This window comes from Aquarana catesbeiana, linkage group LG06 (genome assembly GCF_042186555.1).
Source record: "Aquarana catesbeiana isolate 2022-GZ linkage group LG06, ASM4218655v1, whole genome shotgun sequence".
NCBI lineage: Eukaryota > Metazoa > Chordata > Amphibia > Anura > Ranidae > Aquarana > Aquarana catesbeiana.
Window position 1 is genome coordinate 236,736,119 of NC_133329.1, and position 18,860 is coordinate 236,754,978.

An 18,860-nucleotide genomic window follows, 5' to 3' on the forward strand; every position below is an offset into this window, starting at 1 on the left:
TGTTGGGCAGCCATTCCAAGGTGATTACTTGGAAATCACCAAAAATCCAAAATATAAGAAGCTGAGTGATGCCATTGAAGACAAAATAATCATTGCTGACACTGTGAGTAAAATCAACAGAGCAAATGGAAAGGTAAGACATTGTCCATCATGTCTGACCATTTTATTTATTTTTTTTTTTGTTCTTTTTTTTTCATTAACCTTGTTGTCTGACTATAGATCTATGTTTATCCCAAGCGTGTTTGAAGCCATTTACTGTTGATTGTCTCACTACCTCTGTTGGTAGTTAATTCCAGTCATCAACTACCCTTTCAGTAAAATAATACTTTCTAAGATTTGTTTTGAACTTTCCTCCAGTTAGTTTGAGGTCATGACCTTGTGTTCTTGATTTTGGTTTCATATTGAAAAGACTGCCTTCCTGAACCTTATTCACCCCCTTTGATGTATTTAGAGGTTTCAGTCATGTCTCCCCTTTACTTTCTTTCCTACAGACTGTACATATTAACCCTTTCATGCCTAAGCCTATTCCTGACATTAGTTGCTTACAAGTTAAAATCCATATTTTTTTTGCTAGAAAATTACTTAGAACCCTCAAACATTATATATATTTTGTTAGCGAGACCTTAGAGAATAAAATGGCGATCAATGCAATACTTTGTCACACTGTATTTGCATAGCGGTCTTTCAAACGCAATTTTTTGGGAAAAAAAAGACACTTTCATACATTAAAAATAAAACGAAACTGTAAAGTTAGCCCAAATTTCTTGTATGATGTGAAAGAGGATGTTATGCCGAGTTAATAGATACCCAACATGTCATGCTTTGAAATTGCGTACACTTGTGGAATGGCGACAAACTATGGTACCAAAAATCTCCTTAGGCGATGCTTTAAAATAATTTAGCGGTTACCAGGTTGGAGTTACAGAGCAGTGTTTCTCAACTCCAGTCCTCAAGGCGCCCCAACAGGTCGTGTTTTCAGGCTCTCCATTTGTACAGGTGATTTGATCAGTTTCACTGCCTTAGTAATTACCACAGCCGTTTCATCTGAGGGAAATCTTGAAAACATGACCTGTTGGGGCGCCTTGAGGACTGGAGTTGAGAAACACTGTTACAGAGGATACCTCTTATGTGTGATTTGAACACCATTTACATATGCGGGCATGACTTGCACATGCATTTTCCTTACTGCGCGGGGACAGCGGCACTTAAAAAAACAATTTTTCTTTTTTTTTTTTTAATGTACATTGTCCCTTTCATTTTTTTAAAAATTGGCGCCATTGGTAGCCGAGTAAACCGGAAGTGACGATGTGACATAGGGGACTAGATCGAAGCCATTTCCGGCTGCGTTACAGTCTCAGCCTAGCCGGTGAAAGTGCCTTTATTGGGGATCGGGTTTTCCTGGGATGGGAGGCCCGGGAAGAGCGGCAGGAGGGGGGAGACGTCCCCTCCCGCTCCTTTAGGATAACAGCCGAGCGGCTTTTAGACACATCGGTTGTTATCACTAAAAAGCCGACTGCCAGCTCTAAAAAACAGTACCTGATGTTCCTGAAGTCGCTCTGGATATGTTTTATCCTCCACACCTTTCACCATTTCCGTTACCCGTCTCTGGACTCATTCTATTTTTATATCGTTCTGGAAGTGAGGTCTCCATAACTGGACACGGTATTCTAAATGAGGTCTATATAGGGGAATCGGGACCTCCTTACTCCTGCTGGTGATCCGTTTTAGTGATGCATCCTAGAATTCTATTTGCCTTTCCCATTGCCTGGTCACGCTGTTTGCTCATTTTGCAACCATCATCATTTAAAACTTGTTGTATAGCCTAAAAAAAAGTAACCTCCAGAATCAGAATATACAGCTGGAATCTAATGCATGGTCCAAGACAATTCCTCTTCTTCCAGTGTGGCCCAGGAAGGTCAAAGGGTTGGATAACACTGATCTTGAATCAGACCTGATGTAATTGGTAGTCAAACACTCAGGTTTGGACCTGGTTTGATACACCCTCTCTATTCCAACTTGTGGCTATTACTCTGCCAAAATACCAAAACAGAAAATTGGAGGAAGATCTTAGGAAGCAGAATATGTTTTGAAAGAAAAATGTATTTTAGGAGATTTCAATAGGACAAAAAACATAACATGCCGGAGCCTATAAAGATATAAAAAGGTGTTGGCTTTAACACCTTTCTCCTCTAGTTTCCTATTACAGTAAGAATGCAGTTTACTCAACTGTGTAAGCTATTGTAAAGAATATGATTATCCCATTTGAACTGACCCAGTGTTTTCTCTTACATGTTAGTGGTTCTCATGCATTCCTCACTTCCTGTAAAGACAGGAAGTGATGGGAAATCTGCTCAGTGGGGTCACTAAACACAAAAGCAAATTTTAGAGTGAGGAAGAGTTAGAACTTATGACAATGTTGTTGTTGTCATTCCCAAGAGACATCTGAAAAAAAAGATTTAGTGTTAAAATATAAATTTTCTGCTGTTTTTAACATGGATTGCAATTTTTATCTACACATATAAAATGGCCATTTTGTATAAAACTGTAGTCTTTTTTTTCTCATCACACTTAGAGTCAGGGTTTTTTTCTGCAGGCTTTAGCAAAGTTATGTGGAAGGGAACACAGAACAAAAACAAACCATTTCACACCAGATGATACCAACTGTCTGCGTGGGGCCCAGTTTAATAACTTTTGTAAGGCTTAAGGTTTGCTTTAAAAAAAGGTACATGCAAAAACCAATGCCATACAAACTTCTATTTTCTTCAGTTTTAACAGCATAGTCTTCTGTTTGAAATAGTTTCTCTATCTTCAATATTTTATTGTTTTCAAATAAATTGCCTTTTTTAACTAGATTTACTCTTTTCAGGGAGCAACCAGAATTTTTTTGTTGACAAAGAATAATGTCATTATTGCTGACCACAAGTCTGGACAGATCAAGCTGGAAGTTTCCTTGGGCGATATTACAAAATTGAGCATGAGCTCCCAAAACGACGGGTTTTTTGCAGTCCATCTTAAGGAAGTACGTTTTTAACAGCTATGTACAAAAGATGTTTGTGACAATTCAGTGCAATTAAAAACGGTTGTCTCATTCTCTTATTTTGATGGGGTATTTATTAGTTAGATATTCGTATAGCACCAACAATTTTACATGTAGGTTCACATATTGTACATTCACATCAGTCCCTGTTCTCAGAACTTACAATCTAAAGTCCTTATCTCATATACATACATGTGCAAACACAGGGAGAACATGGTTGGTATTTGAATCAAGGACTCTGGTGCTCCAAGGCAAGAGTGCTAACCACTAAGCCACTGTGCTGCCATCTATGTTATAATATTAGAAACCGGAGAGCCATGACCTTAAAGTGTGTTGGTACTCATTTGTCCAATCATTAATAATATAAACAACATAGATAGAGGGCAAATAAAAGCCAGCATCATAGTAAGGACCCAGGAGGTCATCTGATGACCTTGTGTTTGTGATTCCCAGGAGATTCCCACCACACCTCATTGTAGGGATACCCATTGAAAGTTTTTTGGTATAAGTGCAAGAAATATTGCAAACACAATTCAGATCAAAAGTGCTTATAATAAAACAAATATACACAGCATGACAGAAATATTGGTTATAATATTAGTATCTGTAATATCTTTCCAATATCCTACCCAGTTTCTTCATTTTTAAGCCCGCAGCTTGCCCTATAACAAAACCATTAATGCCTTCTCTCTAACCACCATCTCAAAGTTAATCCCTCTAGTGATACAGATTTCATTTCACCCAGTAAGTCTATCAAGAAATTCTGAGTAAAGTTGAAATTCATTATCTGCATATACAGTATGTTCTGGGTTAGTCGCTCAATGCATTGAAATAAGAGGGTAAGCATGGCAGCCAGACTTCTAGCATTTTACAAATGAATAGCAGCCTGTTTCTCACAAAAAAGATTTTCTTTATGAAATATGCTAAAGAGCCGGTGACTATACATGAGGTGGTAGAAAAGCCTAACCAGCTACTAAAATCAATAATCAGATGAAACTGATCATAAAAGGGTCAGTAGCAACCTGGGCACCTAGATTGAAATGTTTCAAGGTTTGTAGCATGCAATGATGAAACATGGCTGAGTTTGTGTCTTGTCTTCCATATCGCTTTCCCTTACTGAATTAATATCAAAGCTCTCTTAGTTGAGAGCCAGAGCTGCTGTCTACCAGTTGTACATGTGACACCATTTTTCTGTTAGGAGACACAAGATAAGTGGGTTATATTGAACAAAACAAATTGGGGTTGATTCACTAAAAGGCAAATATACTGTGCACTGCAAGTGCACTTGTGCCAGAGTTTAGTAAATGGGGTAAAACTTTACTTTGCAAAGAATACTTAACCACATGCAAGGAAAATAAAAAAACAGCATTTGTTGAATGTGATTGGTTGATAGAAACCAGCAGAGCTTCCCCTCAGATCTAGAGCAATGCACTTTAAGTGCACAGTATTTTTGCCTTTAGTAAATCAACCTCCCTGTGTCTTGCATAAAAGTAAAGACAGTTGTGTATATTCCTCAGATTTCCACGTTTTTTTTTTTTTTTTTTTTTTATCATAATTAGGTAGTCTGTAGCTTCCGCCTGTTAACTTTAATAACAGTGTAATATGTTTCCAAACCTAGGGCTGTGCAGCAGCATCCAAGGGTGACTTCCTCTTCAGCAGTGATCATCTCATAGAGATGGCTACAAAGCTTTATCGTACTGCATTAATGCAGACAAAACAGAAAATCTACATTGAGATTGCCGATGAGTAAGTATTGCTCTGTGATTTGCAATGTTCCAGAACTGTATGTGGTGTTTGGTATGCTTTTGCTTTGGGAACTTTTGCAATGTATTTTTAAATTGATTTAATTCTTCTGTTTCTATCCTTGCCCCATCTGATGCTGATGGGAAAAGAAAAAGAAAAATTGGCTGTTGGAGGAAATCTTACAGCATATGGGTGCCTGACAGTCTGATCACCAGATTTAATATGCACTCTGTGTTAACCCTTATTCTCAAAAATAAACTATGAATATAGTATATTTTTATATTTATAGTTCTTACCTGAAAATGATTTATCATGCATGTTTCACATTTTATGTGTTTCATATTTTCACGATTGTACTTTGTATACAGATTTATATACTCTCACTTCAATGGTTGTCTGTATCAGGGGATCTAGTTAGCTGAACCACCAATGTTTTTAGTCAATCTAAAAAAGCTGTTAAGCATCCACTGAGGAAAAAAAAAACAAACTATAGCTGTGCAACACTAATATGCAGGAAACAAAAGGTTGTATATGTAATGACCATAATGTCTGCCACATCTTTATGCAAATACAAATAATTTGAAACGACATTGTAGTACATATGGGTTAGGTGCTTTAAGCTCATCGCATTCTCCATTTTATAACTAAAACAAAGAAAATTGAGTACTGTCCGTGATACTTTTTTTATTTGCACTAACATACAATTTTTCAGGACAAGCTTTCGGGGTATGTCCCCTTCTTCAAGGTCCAAGCAGTACTGATTCACAAATTTTTAAGCAGAATGTTAAAGAAGAAAGCTATTGTAAACAAAAAACTCACAAAGGAGTCCTATGTAAAAATGTTAACTTTCATGTTGGCGATGTCAGTTATTTACAGCCACTAAGCCATGCTTCATTGTATCTCAGCATATATTAGAGGTTGGAAAATAATCTGATCACTAAAAATGTCTTGAGTACTTTTTTCACCAGATTCTAAAGCCCCGTGCACACGATCAGAATATCGTACAAAAAATACTGCTTTCGAAGCAATCGTACGATAATCTAATCGTTGGTACACAGCTGTCATACAAAATTTTCCGAAGGGACAGACACAAAAAAGGCATCTTGTACAATACCAGATTGTACGATTTTCGTTTTAATCAGTACAGTTTTCGTCCAAAAATACAATACAAATACACTACAACACATTACATCACTTCCAAATTTTTATTCTGTCGTACGAGAATTTTCCTACGAGTATTCTATTTATTTTCGATATGGAGATTAGCGTCCAAAAACAGACGACCATTCGCCCGATAATCTCATTGTGTGTACTAGGCTTAACATTGCTAGGTCCTGGCAATGTCTTGTGACTTGGAAAATCTCCTTTCAGTCTACTAACTCAAAACCAGTTTAAATGGATTACTTAGGTGGGCCCTTGTTACATAGTTTTAGCAAATACCAAGGAAGACTTTGCAATCAGATTGTATATATACACACACACATTCCTTCCTTCAGGCTGTTTGGATGCATGCAAGCATCATCACATTGCTGTGTTGGAAGGGTAGAATAAGTATAGCTTCCTCAGGCCCTCCAAGTCCTATTCATGAAAGAAAACATCCAGTAATTTTGTTTTCTTAGTCAACAGCTGGAAGTACAAACGTTAATTGCTACAAAGGGAAGAGAACCCTTGAGTCTTCCGAGTTACTAGCTCCTCATGATATTTGAATGACTTGAAAAGAACCAGGGTGGATAGTTGAGCACATGGAGGGTAAGCATACACTAATAATTCTGTAACAAAGATATTCTCTAACAGGGAGAAAGGCATTCATGGGTGTCAATAGATCTCATAAAGGGTCATAAACTGTCAAGAAGGGAAGTTTCCCTTCTGTGTAATGACCCTGCTCTTTCTCCCAGTAGTATAGCATAAGGCAGAACAGCACAGCTTTCAAACCAGGAGGGGTGTAGGGTCCTAATAGCTAGGCATAATAATGCACTATCAAAGTACACACTTTTTGAAAATGGTACTACAAATATCTTATAACTCATCATTCTCCAGGGATAACAAGATAAAAGCAATGTTAGCTTTTGGAAACTGCTCTCTGTCTAGACTCAAGTAATTTGTTTGGCATGAGTGGTGCAATTTGTTTGGCATGAGGGGCACAATCTGCACATGCATTTTTGTTTTATTTCTTTTCTATGATAATTTCTATAGTGACTGTAGGGCTTTTGTGTCACATTTACTTGTGGTAGATGGGATATTTCATGTCATTTAACTTGTGGCTAACAATTAGCCACACTTATGTCTTGACCTCACTCAATATGCATCGCAGTGACTATTCATACCCCAGGCCTTTTAAAACAGCAGCAACACCCTTACAGGCAAAGCAAATACATGGACATGTTTTCATGGCCAATTCAACAAAGGATAATACAGTTATACTAGAGTAGATTGTGTTTAAATCTCTGCCTATAGAAAACTTTCTGTACTTTGCTTTTTAAATAGCCTTTTTTAAATACACCAAGCCTTTAATTTTCACATTTTTATAGCTGTCACCAAAATGGTAAAGCCCAAAACCGCAGCCTATTTTTCTTGCCAGGAAACAAATGATGTAGTAGATTTCTTCTTTCAAGCTATTAGCACATGTGTCAAACACAAGGCCCTTGGGCCGAATCCAGCCTGCCAGGCCATTTCATGTGTCCCTCCTACCCAGGGCTTTTTCTCAGACAGAACATGGCCGAAGTCCACCTCTGCAGAGGAGGGAAATGGGGGAGAGTAGGGCAGAGCGGAGGAGAGGTGGAAGTGAGATGTGGACAGACTGTGAAAGAGCTGAACCCTGCAACACAGTGTGTATAGCACATTCCTCAACCCTGCATTCCGTATGTAGTGCACTCCTCAACCCTGCACTCTGTATGTAGCACACTCCTCAACCCTACACTCTGTATTTAGTGAACTCCTCGACCCTGCACTTTGCATTTAGGGCACTCCTCAACCCTGCACTTTGTACACAAAGCACCCCTGAACACAGCACTCTGTACATAGCACATAGGTGGAAATCTTAGCGCCGCACATTTGTTATATAATTCTGTACATAGCACACCCCCCGAAGCTCTGGGTGCTGTGCACCCCCCTGAACTCTGCACTCTGTAGGTAGCGCACCCCAGAACTCTGCACTCCGTACGTAGCGCACCCCGGAGCTCTGCACCCTGTACGTAACACACTCCGGAACTCTGTATGTAGCGCACCCCGGAGCGCTGCACTCTGTAGCTCACCCCGGAGCTCTGTACGTAGCGCATCCCGGAGCTCTGCACTCTGTACGTAGCGCACCCCGGAGCTCTGCACGCTGTCCGTAGCACGGCCCGGAACTCTGTCCGTAGCACACCCCCGAACTCTGCACGCTACGTAGCGCACCCCTGGACTCTGTCCGTAGCACACTCTTGGTATTTATTGCCACTTTAAGATCCTCCTGCTGTTAGTGCAACTTGGCCACACCCACTGTTTGGTGTGGTTGGGTCCCTGCACCTGTCCTCTGAGGAAGAAAGCCCTGGATAAATTTATATAGCCTCAAACATTTATAATGATTTAACTGGCCCTTTGAGGACAACCATATAATGCCCATGATAAAATTGAGTTCGACACCCCTGCTATTAGTGACGTGTGTGCTGTATTTACCATTTGTGTATCAATTCTGCATAACGGTTCACTGTTTGCAGTAGCGGATTAATTTACAATGTGGGTGGTGAACACCGGAATCTCCATACACCTAGCATACAGTGCAGTGTTTTCCCTCTTTATTTAGTCTTCTAGTCAAATGTTTTAAGCCTATAGTGTTTTCTCTATTGGTTGAATGTTCTTTCATTTTTCTTGTCGAATGTTCTTAAGGCTATTTTCTCTTAGGAGTGAATTTCACATTTGCACTGCGATAGGCAATAAATAGAAACTTACATTTCACACTTATTACAAACATTACAGGCATTATTAGTGACTTCCACACGAATGCTAGTTAATTCAGACAGCAATTTTTTTATAGATAGACCCCCTAAGTAACATTTTTACCTTTTGTTTCTGCTCTGCTCTGTTTTATTCATCTGCAGATAAGGTATGAGCTTCGATCTACATATACTGTTTGTTAATGAAGCCTCGCCCTCACGTGTGCAAGGGGCCTAAGTAGTCACGGGAAATAATGGTGGACAGAGCTGTGACTGCAGCCTGAACCTGTCATCATTGGAAAAGGGCATACTTACTCTGCTGAAATTACTGTCACTTTTTTTGAAAATAAAGATCCAGTTTTAAGCTATGTGCATTTGTATGCTGAAGCTCACAAATTGTTAGCGGTCCATTGACCATTTTACTACCTATTAGTTCTGGCTATTATAGACCTTAAACAAAACCAGTGCAATGACTTTGGAACATAAGATTATAGGGGCATAGAGTACTGTGCAAATGTTTTAAGCAGGTGTGAAAAAATGCTGTAAAGCAAGAATGCTTTCCAAAAATATATATTGTCATTGTTTGTTTTTATCTACAAAATGCAAAGTAAACAAACATAAGAAAAAATCTAAATCCTATCAATATTTGTTGTGACTACCCTTTTTGGTTTCAATCCAGCATCAATTCTTACACTTGCACAAAGTCAGGGATTTTGTATGATTGGAGTCAGGTGTATGATTAACCAATTATACCAAGCAGCTGCTAATGATCATCAATTTCATATGTAATTCATATGTCATTTTATATAATAATAATAATAATATGTAGGTTGAAACACAGTCACTAACTGAAATAGTAACAGCAGGAGGCTTAAAACTGGGTGAGGAACAGACAAACTTTGTTACTAAGGTGAGGTTGTGGAAAACCGTTTCATGTCACAGGTCATACACCATGGCAAGACACAGGGTACAGTGATTTCAAAGCAGACTGCAGTTTCAAGATGTACTGTTCAAGCTCTTTTGAAGCACAAAGAAACAGACAACTTTGAGGACCATAGACACAGTTATCGACCAACAAAACCTAATGCAGCAGATGAAAGCTACATCATGCTTACTTTTGAAGATGTCCAGCAGTGCCATCGGCACTGAACTGGTAGAAACCAGTGGGACCCAGGTACACCCGTCTACAGTCCAGAGAAGTCTGGCCAGAACTGGTTTTCATGGAAGAATTGCAGCCAAAAAGACATAGCGACTCAACTATGCACAAAACATAGGAACCTGGGATGTAGAAAAGTGGCAGCAGATGCTTTGAAGTATTGAGTCGACATTTTGAAATATTTGGCTGTTAGCAGTAGGTAGTTTTTAATCTGTGAATGAAAATAGTACAAGTCCTGTCCACCACCGCACCAGACAGACTTGTAGTTAGAATGGGTCACAAGCGTACTGATTAGCGCACTCATAGTCCATTTACACTCCCTCCAGCTTGCAGGCTGACAGCTCGTACAGGGCTACGAGCTGAAAGCTGGAGGGGAACTGTACTGGAGCCTGGAATTGCACCACCTGCGATATACTGATCACAGGTGAAATACTTTGCAGTCAACTGTTAAAAAAAAAAATGCACATTTTTTAACCTGCAAAAAATGTGCATTTGTTATTTTTCAGTAAAAGGTTAACTTGGCCTTAAAAAAGACCTCTAGTGGTGGTGATATGAAGCTGAATTTAGTTAGATGGTGGATTATTGCCAAGGAGTTTGAACGAAGACTAACGTTTTTTCTTTTAGCTTTACATCTGGATGCCTGATGTCCCAATCTAAAAACTGCAAAGATTTTACAAAACTGCAGTGCATAGTGCAGAATTATAGAAAGAAAACATGAAAAATGCCTTGATTAGGGGTGCTTTTAATTGAATCTTTGTAATTGCCTTAGGGCTCTTTCACACGGGGCGGATCAGTGATGATCCGCCCTGTGAACACCCGCTTGCTCAGCGGGGATCGCTCCGCCGATCCCCGCTGAGCAGGAAGATGACAGGTCCATCACTGCACACTGTGCAGCGACGTACCTGTCAGAGCGCCCCTCTCCCCTATGGGGGATCGGATGATGATGGACCGTAGTGTCCGTCGTCACCCGATCCGATCCCAAAATGGATGGAAAAGTAGGGTTTTCCTCCGTTACACTTTTCGGATCGGAGCGGGTCGGATGTCAGCGGACATGTCACCGCTGACATCCGACGCTCCATAGGGATACATGTATGTCCGTTTTTCATCCGAAAACGGAAGGATGAAAAACCGACATACGGATCCCCCGTGTGAAAGAGCCCTTAGGCTTGATTCACACCAATGCGACATATGATCAGATAAATTCAATGTTTCCCTATGAGAGCTGTCTTAACTGATACTACTGTCCGACTTTAGAAAAGGTTCCTGCACTACTTTGGTCTGACTTTGATACAACTTCACAGAGTGTAAAAAGTCACATTAAAGTCCTAACATAGTTGGACTTAAAAGTTGCAGTGAAACCACACCACTTTGTAATTGGGCTAGTGTGAATTGAGCCTAAGCCTGTGCTCTAGGGCATAATTAAAAATGGGATGGGAGTTTTCATTTACTCTCTCCCAATCCATGGCATTGATGGTCTTTAATGAGCAATCCCGCACCGAGGGCTCCACTAACTAGTCCATCCAGCGCCCATGCAGATACAGCCTTCCTGACTACACAGCATTTGGATTAAGCTGTGGGTATGAGAATCCTCCTGGCACTATCCATTAAGGCGTTTTTGACTCCTGTAATGGGAGTCACTACATTCTGGTGAGTAGACCGTGTGGCCGGTGATGGTGGTGGAAGATTAACCCCTTTGATGATCGCCGAACAATAGGAAGTTTTCATTCAGAAGCTATCCAGATTTTGTCCACCTATTTTGAACACTATTTACAATATTTTGATTATTTGTCTTTTTCTCACTAAACACTTAAGTGGTGTCTCCACGATTGGATTTTAATTGAAAGTTATATATGGTTATAACCATTTTTCAGTATTTTTGTTTTTTATTTTAGCACCTTTTATCAGTTATTTGTGCCAAGAGTTTATAATTTTTTGCACTTTATAGAGAGCGCGGTTCTCAACTAACTTGTTAATCATTTTACACTCTAGGGCATAATGTTTAGTATTTCCAAAGCTTTTTTCTTAGAGCATAGCTGCAGGTACTTACAAATTCCCCCCCCCAATACCTTCTCCAATAAGTGTACACCTTGCATTCACTTCAAAAATATAAGGTATTCTATGAATGCTGAAAGTGTTGTATGACCTATGACCTACTCCATGTGGTCAGTGTGCAGTGAGGAAGCCACTTGAAGCTGCACAGAACCTGGAAGATCACGGGTCTCACTGTATGTAGCACAGATTACTACAGTGATTTATAGTATCTGCAGCGGCCCGGATATCAGCCATGTATAGTTTCATGGAGTAAAGCTGGTTCAATGCAAGTATGCTAAAACAAATTTTAAAAATATCGCTCCTGCAGTTTATCTTTAAAGAGGAGGTCCACCGTTTTTTTGTTTTTCTTTTGCAGCTACTGACTTTTAAAATAAGGACACTTACCTGGCCAGGGCGTCCGCGATGTCTGCACCCAAAGCCGATCTATCCCTCAGCTGTTGGGTGCTGCCGCCGCCATCTTCTGTAAGGAAATCAGGAAGTGAAGCCTTGCGGTTTCACAGCCTGGTTCCCTACTGCACATGCGCGACTTGCGCTGTGCTATCCCACTAGTCCCTGCTGTCTTCTGGGACCCGTGTGTCTCCCAGAGGACATCGGGGGGGGGCAGGGCAGAGAAGGCGCTGGAAGTGGCGTAGATACCCGCGGAGCTCGGTTATCTATGCCCGGAAGTGGGAGCAAAATACCTGTATTAAACAGCTATATGCTCCCCTCTCCCCCCTGAAAGGTGCCAAATGTGACACGGAGGGGGGGGGAGGAACCGGAAAAGCGGAAGTTCCATTTTTGGGTGGAATTCCGCTTTAACAGCATGGATGTTAAATGCTCAGATCCTAAGGGATAGTGGTTTATCCAAATCACTTATTCCTATGTTCATTAGGCTAGGAAATCCACCTCTCGCATAGTCTACCACCGCTATTGGAAAGCATAATTCGCATGGTGCAAGGCAATGAAATTCAATCTCAGGACATACTCTGTGGGATGCATCCTGACTTTTCTTCAGTCTGGTGTGGATCAATGTTTGGCCCAGAGTTCTATCAAGGGTCTGATCTCAGCTTTAGCAATTCTTTGAAGACTGCTTGCCTCTCACACTTTGGTAAAAGTCTTTGTATGGGGAAGGGGGTGGGGAGTTACTTACACAGTTATGCCTACTGTATATGTTTTTCAATCTCTTGGACTTCAACCTGGTTCTGTCAGTTTTTCAAAAACTGCTGTTTAAGCCTTCACTCACAAGGTAGACTTTCTTGTTTGCCAGTATGAGTGTTTTTAGTTGCCAGCTTTTTCCTGTAAGGAATCTTTTCATGTGCTTCACAGAGCGAAGACTGTCTTGAGGCCTAAGGGCTCTCTCAGTGGCGGCTGGTGCTCAAAATTTTTTAGGGGGCGCAAACAAACTCAAAAATTAAACTGTTAGTAATGCAGGGCTGTAAATAGCCATTTATCAGGTGATTATGTATCATTACTGCTAGATAAAACTGTGCCCATCATATGCAGACCCACAATGCCCCAGCCATGTTCACTGCACGAACTTGCAGGGTAGTTGTGGGGCACCCTATTCATGGTGAAATGCCTTTTCATTTTTGCCATTAAACAGCACTGAGTGGCTGCATCTCTTTTTAGGTGGGGTGGTCGGGGGTGGTAAAACTTCAGCTCAACTGCCTGCTTGTACTGCCCCTGTCAGCTGTGTGAATGAGCCTCTAAGGTCTTCTTTACAGGTGTGGTCTCAGATCTGAGCATTCCTCTTTAAGGGTCCACATATTGACTGTCCGCCTGACACCCTTTCTATCCCAGATTACTTTTTTTCTCTTTTACCTGTTCAGCAGCTCAGTACATTCTCTGCACTCGTTAAAGGTGGCCATAGAATAGATTTTATTTTTATGTTATTTATTTCAGGTACTTATATAGCACCATCAATTTACGCAGCGCTTTACATATACCATTGTACATTCACATCAGTCCCTACCCTCAAGGAGTCCCTACCCTCAACTCACATTCATATACTAGGGACAATTTAGACAGGATCCAATTAACCTACCAGTATGTCTTTGGAGTGTGGGAGGAAACCGGAGTACCCGGAGGAAACCCACGCAGGCACAGGGAGAACATGTAAACTCCAGGCAGGTAGTGTCGTGGTTGGGATTCAAACCAGCGACCCTTCTTACTGCTAGGCGAAAGTGCTATTCACTACACCACTGTGCCTAATAGATGATTCCTTTTATTATTTCATTCCTAGTATGGCCACCCTAAATGAGTGCAGAGAATGTACTGATCTGCTGAACAGGTAAAAGAGATAAAAAGTAATGTGGGATGGAAAGGGTGTCAGTCAGTGATGGGAATGGTCTGATCTGACACCAGAGGATGCAGGGTATGTGTGAGCAGTGAAGATACATGTAATGGGAGGGCAAACAGCAGAAAGTGAAGAAGGGGGAGGATCAGTGTGATAGGGAAGATGTAGAGACTTCCATTACACGGAGAGGGGGAAATAAAGTTGGAGGTGAAAGGTGCTGCTGTAGCAGGAGTCAGGACAGTGAAAATGGCATAGCAGGTGCCCCTTCCTCCCTCTAGTCCTGGCCCTCCATGTACTGTACCTTCTCTGTGTGTTTCCAGGGATCCCTCTGTGTGCACTGCTGTCTGCCGAGTCTGTCACAGGGAAATGTATGGAGGACATGGACTGCTGCCTCTGAATGCTGCACAGACCTGAGCCTGCCACCGCTCTTCTGCTGATTCCCTCAGCACTTACTTGCTGAAGGAGTCAGGCAGTGTGTGAGCCAATTCACTCCTCCGCCAGCAGCACAGGGACTGAGAGATCCGGGACTTTGAACTTACTATCGCTCCAGTTAGTCTCCCCGGCTCCCCCGATGAACTGATGCCACCTACCCCCCCCCCCAAGCCCAGGGGTCCCCCCTTATCAGCAGCCCTGGATAGAGCACTGGATGGATGACCAGTAGTTGGTCACCTACCTGTATGCAGGCTGAGCAGCGATTGCCTTGGGCACTCCACTGTCAAATCCTGTGTTCTCCGGACTAGGTAGCAGCAGGCAGGGAGGTGTACAGGAGTGTCTGATGGCCAGCCGACTCCTTGTGTTCCACCACCATGGGACCAGGAAAAGTTGACCAGCGAGACCGGAAGTGAATCAGTCCAGCTAAAAGCACCGCCCTATGTCCTCCACGGGTCCGCCACTCAGAAGGAATAATTGTATAGTGGGAGTGTTGGGGACATGGCTCTGCACCCTGAGGAAACTCTAAAGGAAGCCACTCAAGCTTCCCAGCTACAATCACATGATTGCAGAAACGTCATGCTTCCCATAGACACCTGTGTGTCCAGCGCCCGCAGGCACTTAAAGGAACTTTTTTTAAATTTTTTGATCACTAGCTTTGGGGGAGCGGCGCCCCTGCGCTCCCTATTGACGGGCCGCCACTGGGCTCTCTTCTCCCTAAGGTGGATTCCTCCTTCCAACCTAATCAGGACATTGTATTTCTATCCCTCTGTCCTGCTCTGGTACATTCCAAGGGGATTCTCTCCATTGTTTTGAGCCAGTACAGGCTGTTAAGAGTTTAACTCGCCACTACAACATCTTTTAGTGTGACTGGCTGCCTTCTTGTCATTCAAAGGGCCCCCACGGGGGGCCAGCAGAGGGCAGACTCTAGATCAGTAAATGCTCCTTGGGCTTTTCAACATCAAGCATCTGTTTTCCCAGATTGCAAGGCTGCCACCTGGTATAACCAGGTGGATGCTAGCTTCAAGCATAAAGTCTCCAAGGGAGCATATCAGTAGGAGGCAGAGAAACAGTAGTACACTGATCTTTTCAGTGAAGAACTGTGCAGGGGGATGTGTCAGCCCAAGTCTGCCCATTTGGATTACAGCCTGGTTGTGCTCCAAGGTAGAATGGAAACAAGAAAACTGATCTTTTCTGGGATGAATGTGCTTCCATGGCTATCATGGTCAGTTTTAAATGGGCAAGCAGGATGACTGTCAGGATCACTAGGCATTTCACATAAAGGAAGCAATTCAAAGGGAACAGGATACCTTGTCAAGTACATGGTATAACACACATACCTGGAATATGACATGTTGCTTTCTCTTTAGAAGTGACAACATGACCCCTCTTTGCTGCATAAAGGGCTTAGAGATCTGGGGGTGGATACTGCAGGGGGGCCGTGTCAGCAGAATGCAGAGAGTGAGCATTACAACAAAAAAGCAAATGCTCTTGCGCACAGGTGTGTTGGCTAGGTGGTCCAAAAAGATCAAATTGGATAATAGCTTTCGGCCTTGCTGCCCTCCAGGATAGGGATATCCTAGTAGTAAACAAAGACACAAAGAAAAGAGGGCACAACCAGCCTAGTGCATTATCTTTTGGTACATTTATTCAGAAAATATATTGAAAACTACTCACAAAGGTAGGAGACAATCGCGCTTAAAAAGGTCTTTGGCATATGGCAGTCCGTCTACTGATTGCAGACTCTGAGTCCTGGAGAGTATACATACGAACCACTACTGGCTGACGCGTTTCGAAGGCATTCCTTCTTCATCAGAGCCTAACCATGTTATTCTCTTGCAGCTACTTATATATACTTATGTATACTTCTAAAAAGACACATCCTAGATTTACTCTATAGCTCCTCCCCCAAAGTGATGGGTGGTCTAAGAAGGGAGGCGGGCTTTAGCCAGAGTTTATATTATGTCTAATATAAACTCTGGCTAAAGCCCGCCTCCCTCCTTAGACCACCCATCACTTTGGGGGAGGAGCTATAGAGTAAATCTAGGATGTGTCTTTTTAGAAGTATACACATATATAAGTAGCTGCAAGAGAATAACATGGTTAGGCTCTGATAAAGAAGGAATGCCTTCAAAACGCGTCAACCAGTAGCGGTTCGTATGAATACTCTCCAGGACTCAGAGTCTGCAATCAGTAGACGGACTGCCATATGCCAAAGACCTTTTTAAGCGTGATTGTCTCCTACCTTTGTGAGTAGTTTTGGTACATTTATTCAGAAAATATATTGAAAAGAGAGTGAGCATTACACTGATCCTCCCAGTGATTAGCTGTGCAGGGAGTGTGTCAGCACAAGTCTTCCCTTTGCATTACAGGCAGGCTGTGCTCCCAAGTAGAATGCGAAGAAGAAAACTGACTGCGCTTGGGTGAATGTGCTTCCATTCCTAGTGTGGTCAGTTTGAAATAGGAAAGCAGGGGGACTGGCAGGATCACCAGGTATTTCACACAAAGGAAACAAAGCAAACTGAACAGGATGCTTTTTTTTTTTTTTTTTTTTTTTTTTTTTTTTATATGTATACAAATACATGGTATAAAAGAATGCACATGAGCAAAAATTAAATGTTGGGGGTAACTTACACTTTAACCACTCGCCGACCAGCCACTGTCATTATACTGCGGCAGGTCGGCATGATCCTGTGAACCGTCGATCCTGCTGTACGTCGGCTCCTTTTAAGCGGGAAAGCAGGCGCGTGCCAGCTGCACTGCGGGGGTGCCAATGCTCGTGACCAGCGGTCGCGAAAGGCAGAACAGGGACGTGTGTGTGTGTGTAAACACACAAATCCCTGTTCTGTGAGGAGAGGCAGATTGTGAGTTCCTAATAGCTAGGAATCACGATCTGTCATCTCCTAAAGTCAGTCCCCGCCCCCTACAGTTAGAACACACACTAGGGAACACAGTTTACCCTTTGATTGCCCCCCTAGTGTTGACCCCTTCCCTGCCAGTGACATTTATACAGTAATCAGTGCATTTTTATAGCAATGATCACTGTATAATTGTCAGTTATCCCAAAAATGTGTCAAAAGTGTCCGATGTGTCCGCCATAAGGTCGCAGTCTCGATCGAAATCGCAGAACGCTGCCATTACTAGTAAAAACAGAAATAATAAAAATGCCATAAATTATCCCCTATTTTGTAAACGCTATAACTTTTGCGCAAGCCAATCAATATACGCTTGTTGCGATTTTAATTACCAAAAATATGTAGAAGAATACATATCAGCCTAAACTGAGAAAAAAATTAGCTTTTTTAAAAAAAATTTGTTTCAAAATTGTCACTCTTTTTTTGTTTATAGCGCAAAAAATAAACACAGAGATGATCAAATACCACCAAAAGAAATCTCTATTTGTGGGGAAAAAATGACGTCAATTTTGTTTGGGAAAAGCGTCGCACAACTGTGCCATTGTCAGTTAAAGCAACGCAGTGCTGTATCACAAAAAAAGGGCTGGTCATTGAGCAGCCAAATCTTCTGAGGCTGAAGTGGTTAAGGGACACGGGTCTGACTCCTCTATCTTATGATCATTACCATTACTGATTTTGCACAAAACTAAGTATGAATGGGGGGTTTGAGGGGGGGTTATACTGTCTAACAATTTTTCTGTTGTAAGTGTCCAATTCTTCTGTAGGTGCAGCATAACCCAGTGTCTCAGAATTCCTTATGCCTACGATCCCTAAGTAAAAAATGTAGTCACACTGGCAGCACTCATATGTCTATTTACCAATGGCAACCTCTGTATATGTCGCTGAGCATGTGCACTCTGCTTCTTTGGTCGACCATGGCAAGGCCTGTTCTGAGTGGAACCTGTCCTGTTAAACCACTATATGGTCTTGACCACCATGTTGCAGCTCAGTTTCAGGGTCTTGCCAATCTTCTTATAGCCTAGGCCATCTTTATGTAGAGCAACAATTCTTTTTTTTCAGATCCTCAGAGAGTTCTTTGCCATGAGGTGCCATGTTGAAATTCCAGTGACCAGTATGATAGAGTGAAAGCGATAACAACAAATTTAACACACCTGCTCCCTATTCACACCTGAGACCTTGTAACACTAACAAGTCACATGACACCGGGGAGGGAAAATGGCTAATTGGGCCCAATTTGGGCATTTTCACTTGGGGGTGTACTCACTTTTGTTGCCCGCGGTTTAGACATGAATGAAAATACATGGGGTAGTGGCACAGCCTGTGATATATTTAAATGTAATACAAG

General features: G+C 41.8%; 1 protein-coding gene across 4 annotated transcripts in view; it reads left to right on the plus strand.

The window, feature by feature from the left end:
- MYO1B (myosin IB) overlaps positions 1-18,860 on the plus strand; it is a 429,075-nt gene that overhangs the window by 401,362 nt on the left and 8,853 nt on the right. For all 4 annotated transcript variants that reach the window (XM_073633091.1, XM_073633093.1, XM_073633094.1 and 1 more), the window contains 3 exons: positions 1-133; positions 2,867-3,019; positions 4,656-4,783. In XM_073633091.1, coding sequence (XP_073489192.1) covers positions 1-133; positions 2,867-3,019; positions 4,656-4,783 — 414 coding nt within the window. The remainder of the gene's footprint in view (positions 134-2,866; positions 3,020-4,655; positions 4,784-18,860) is intronic.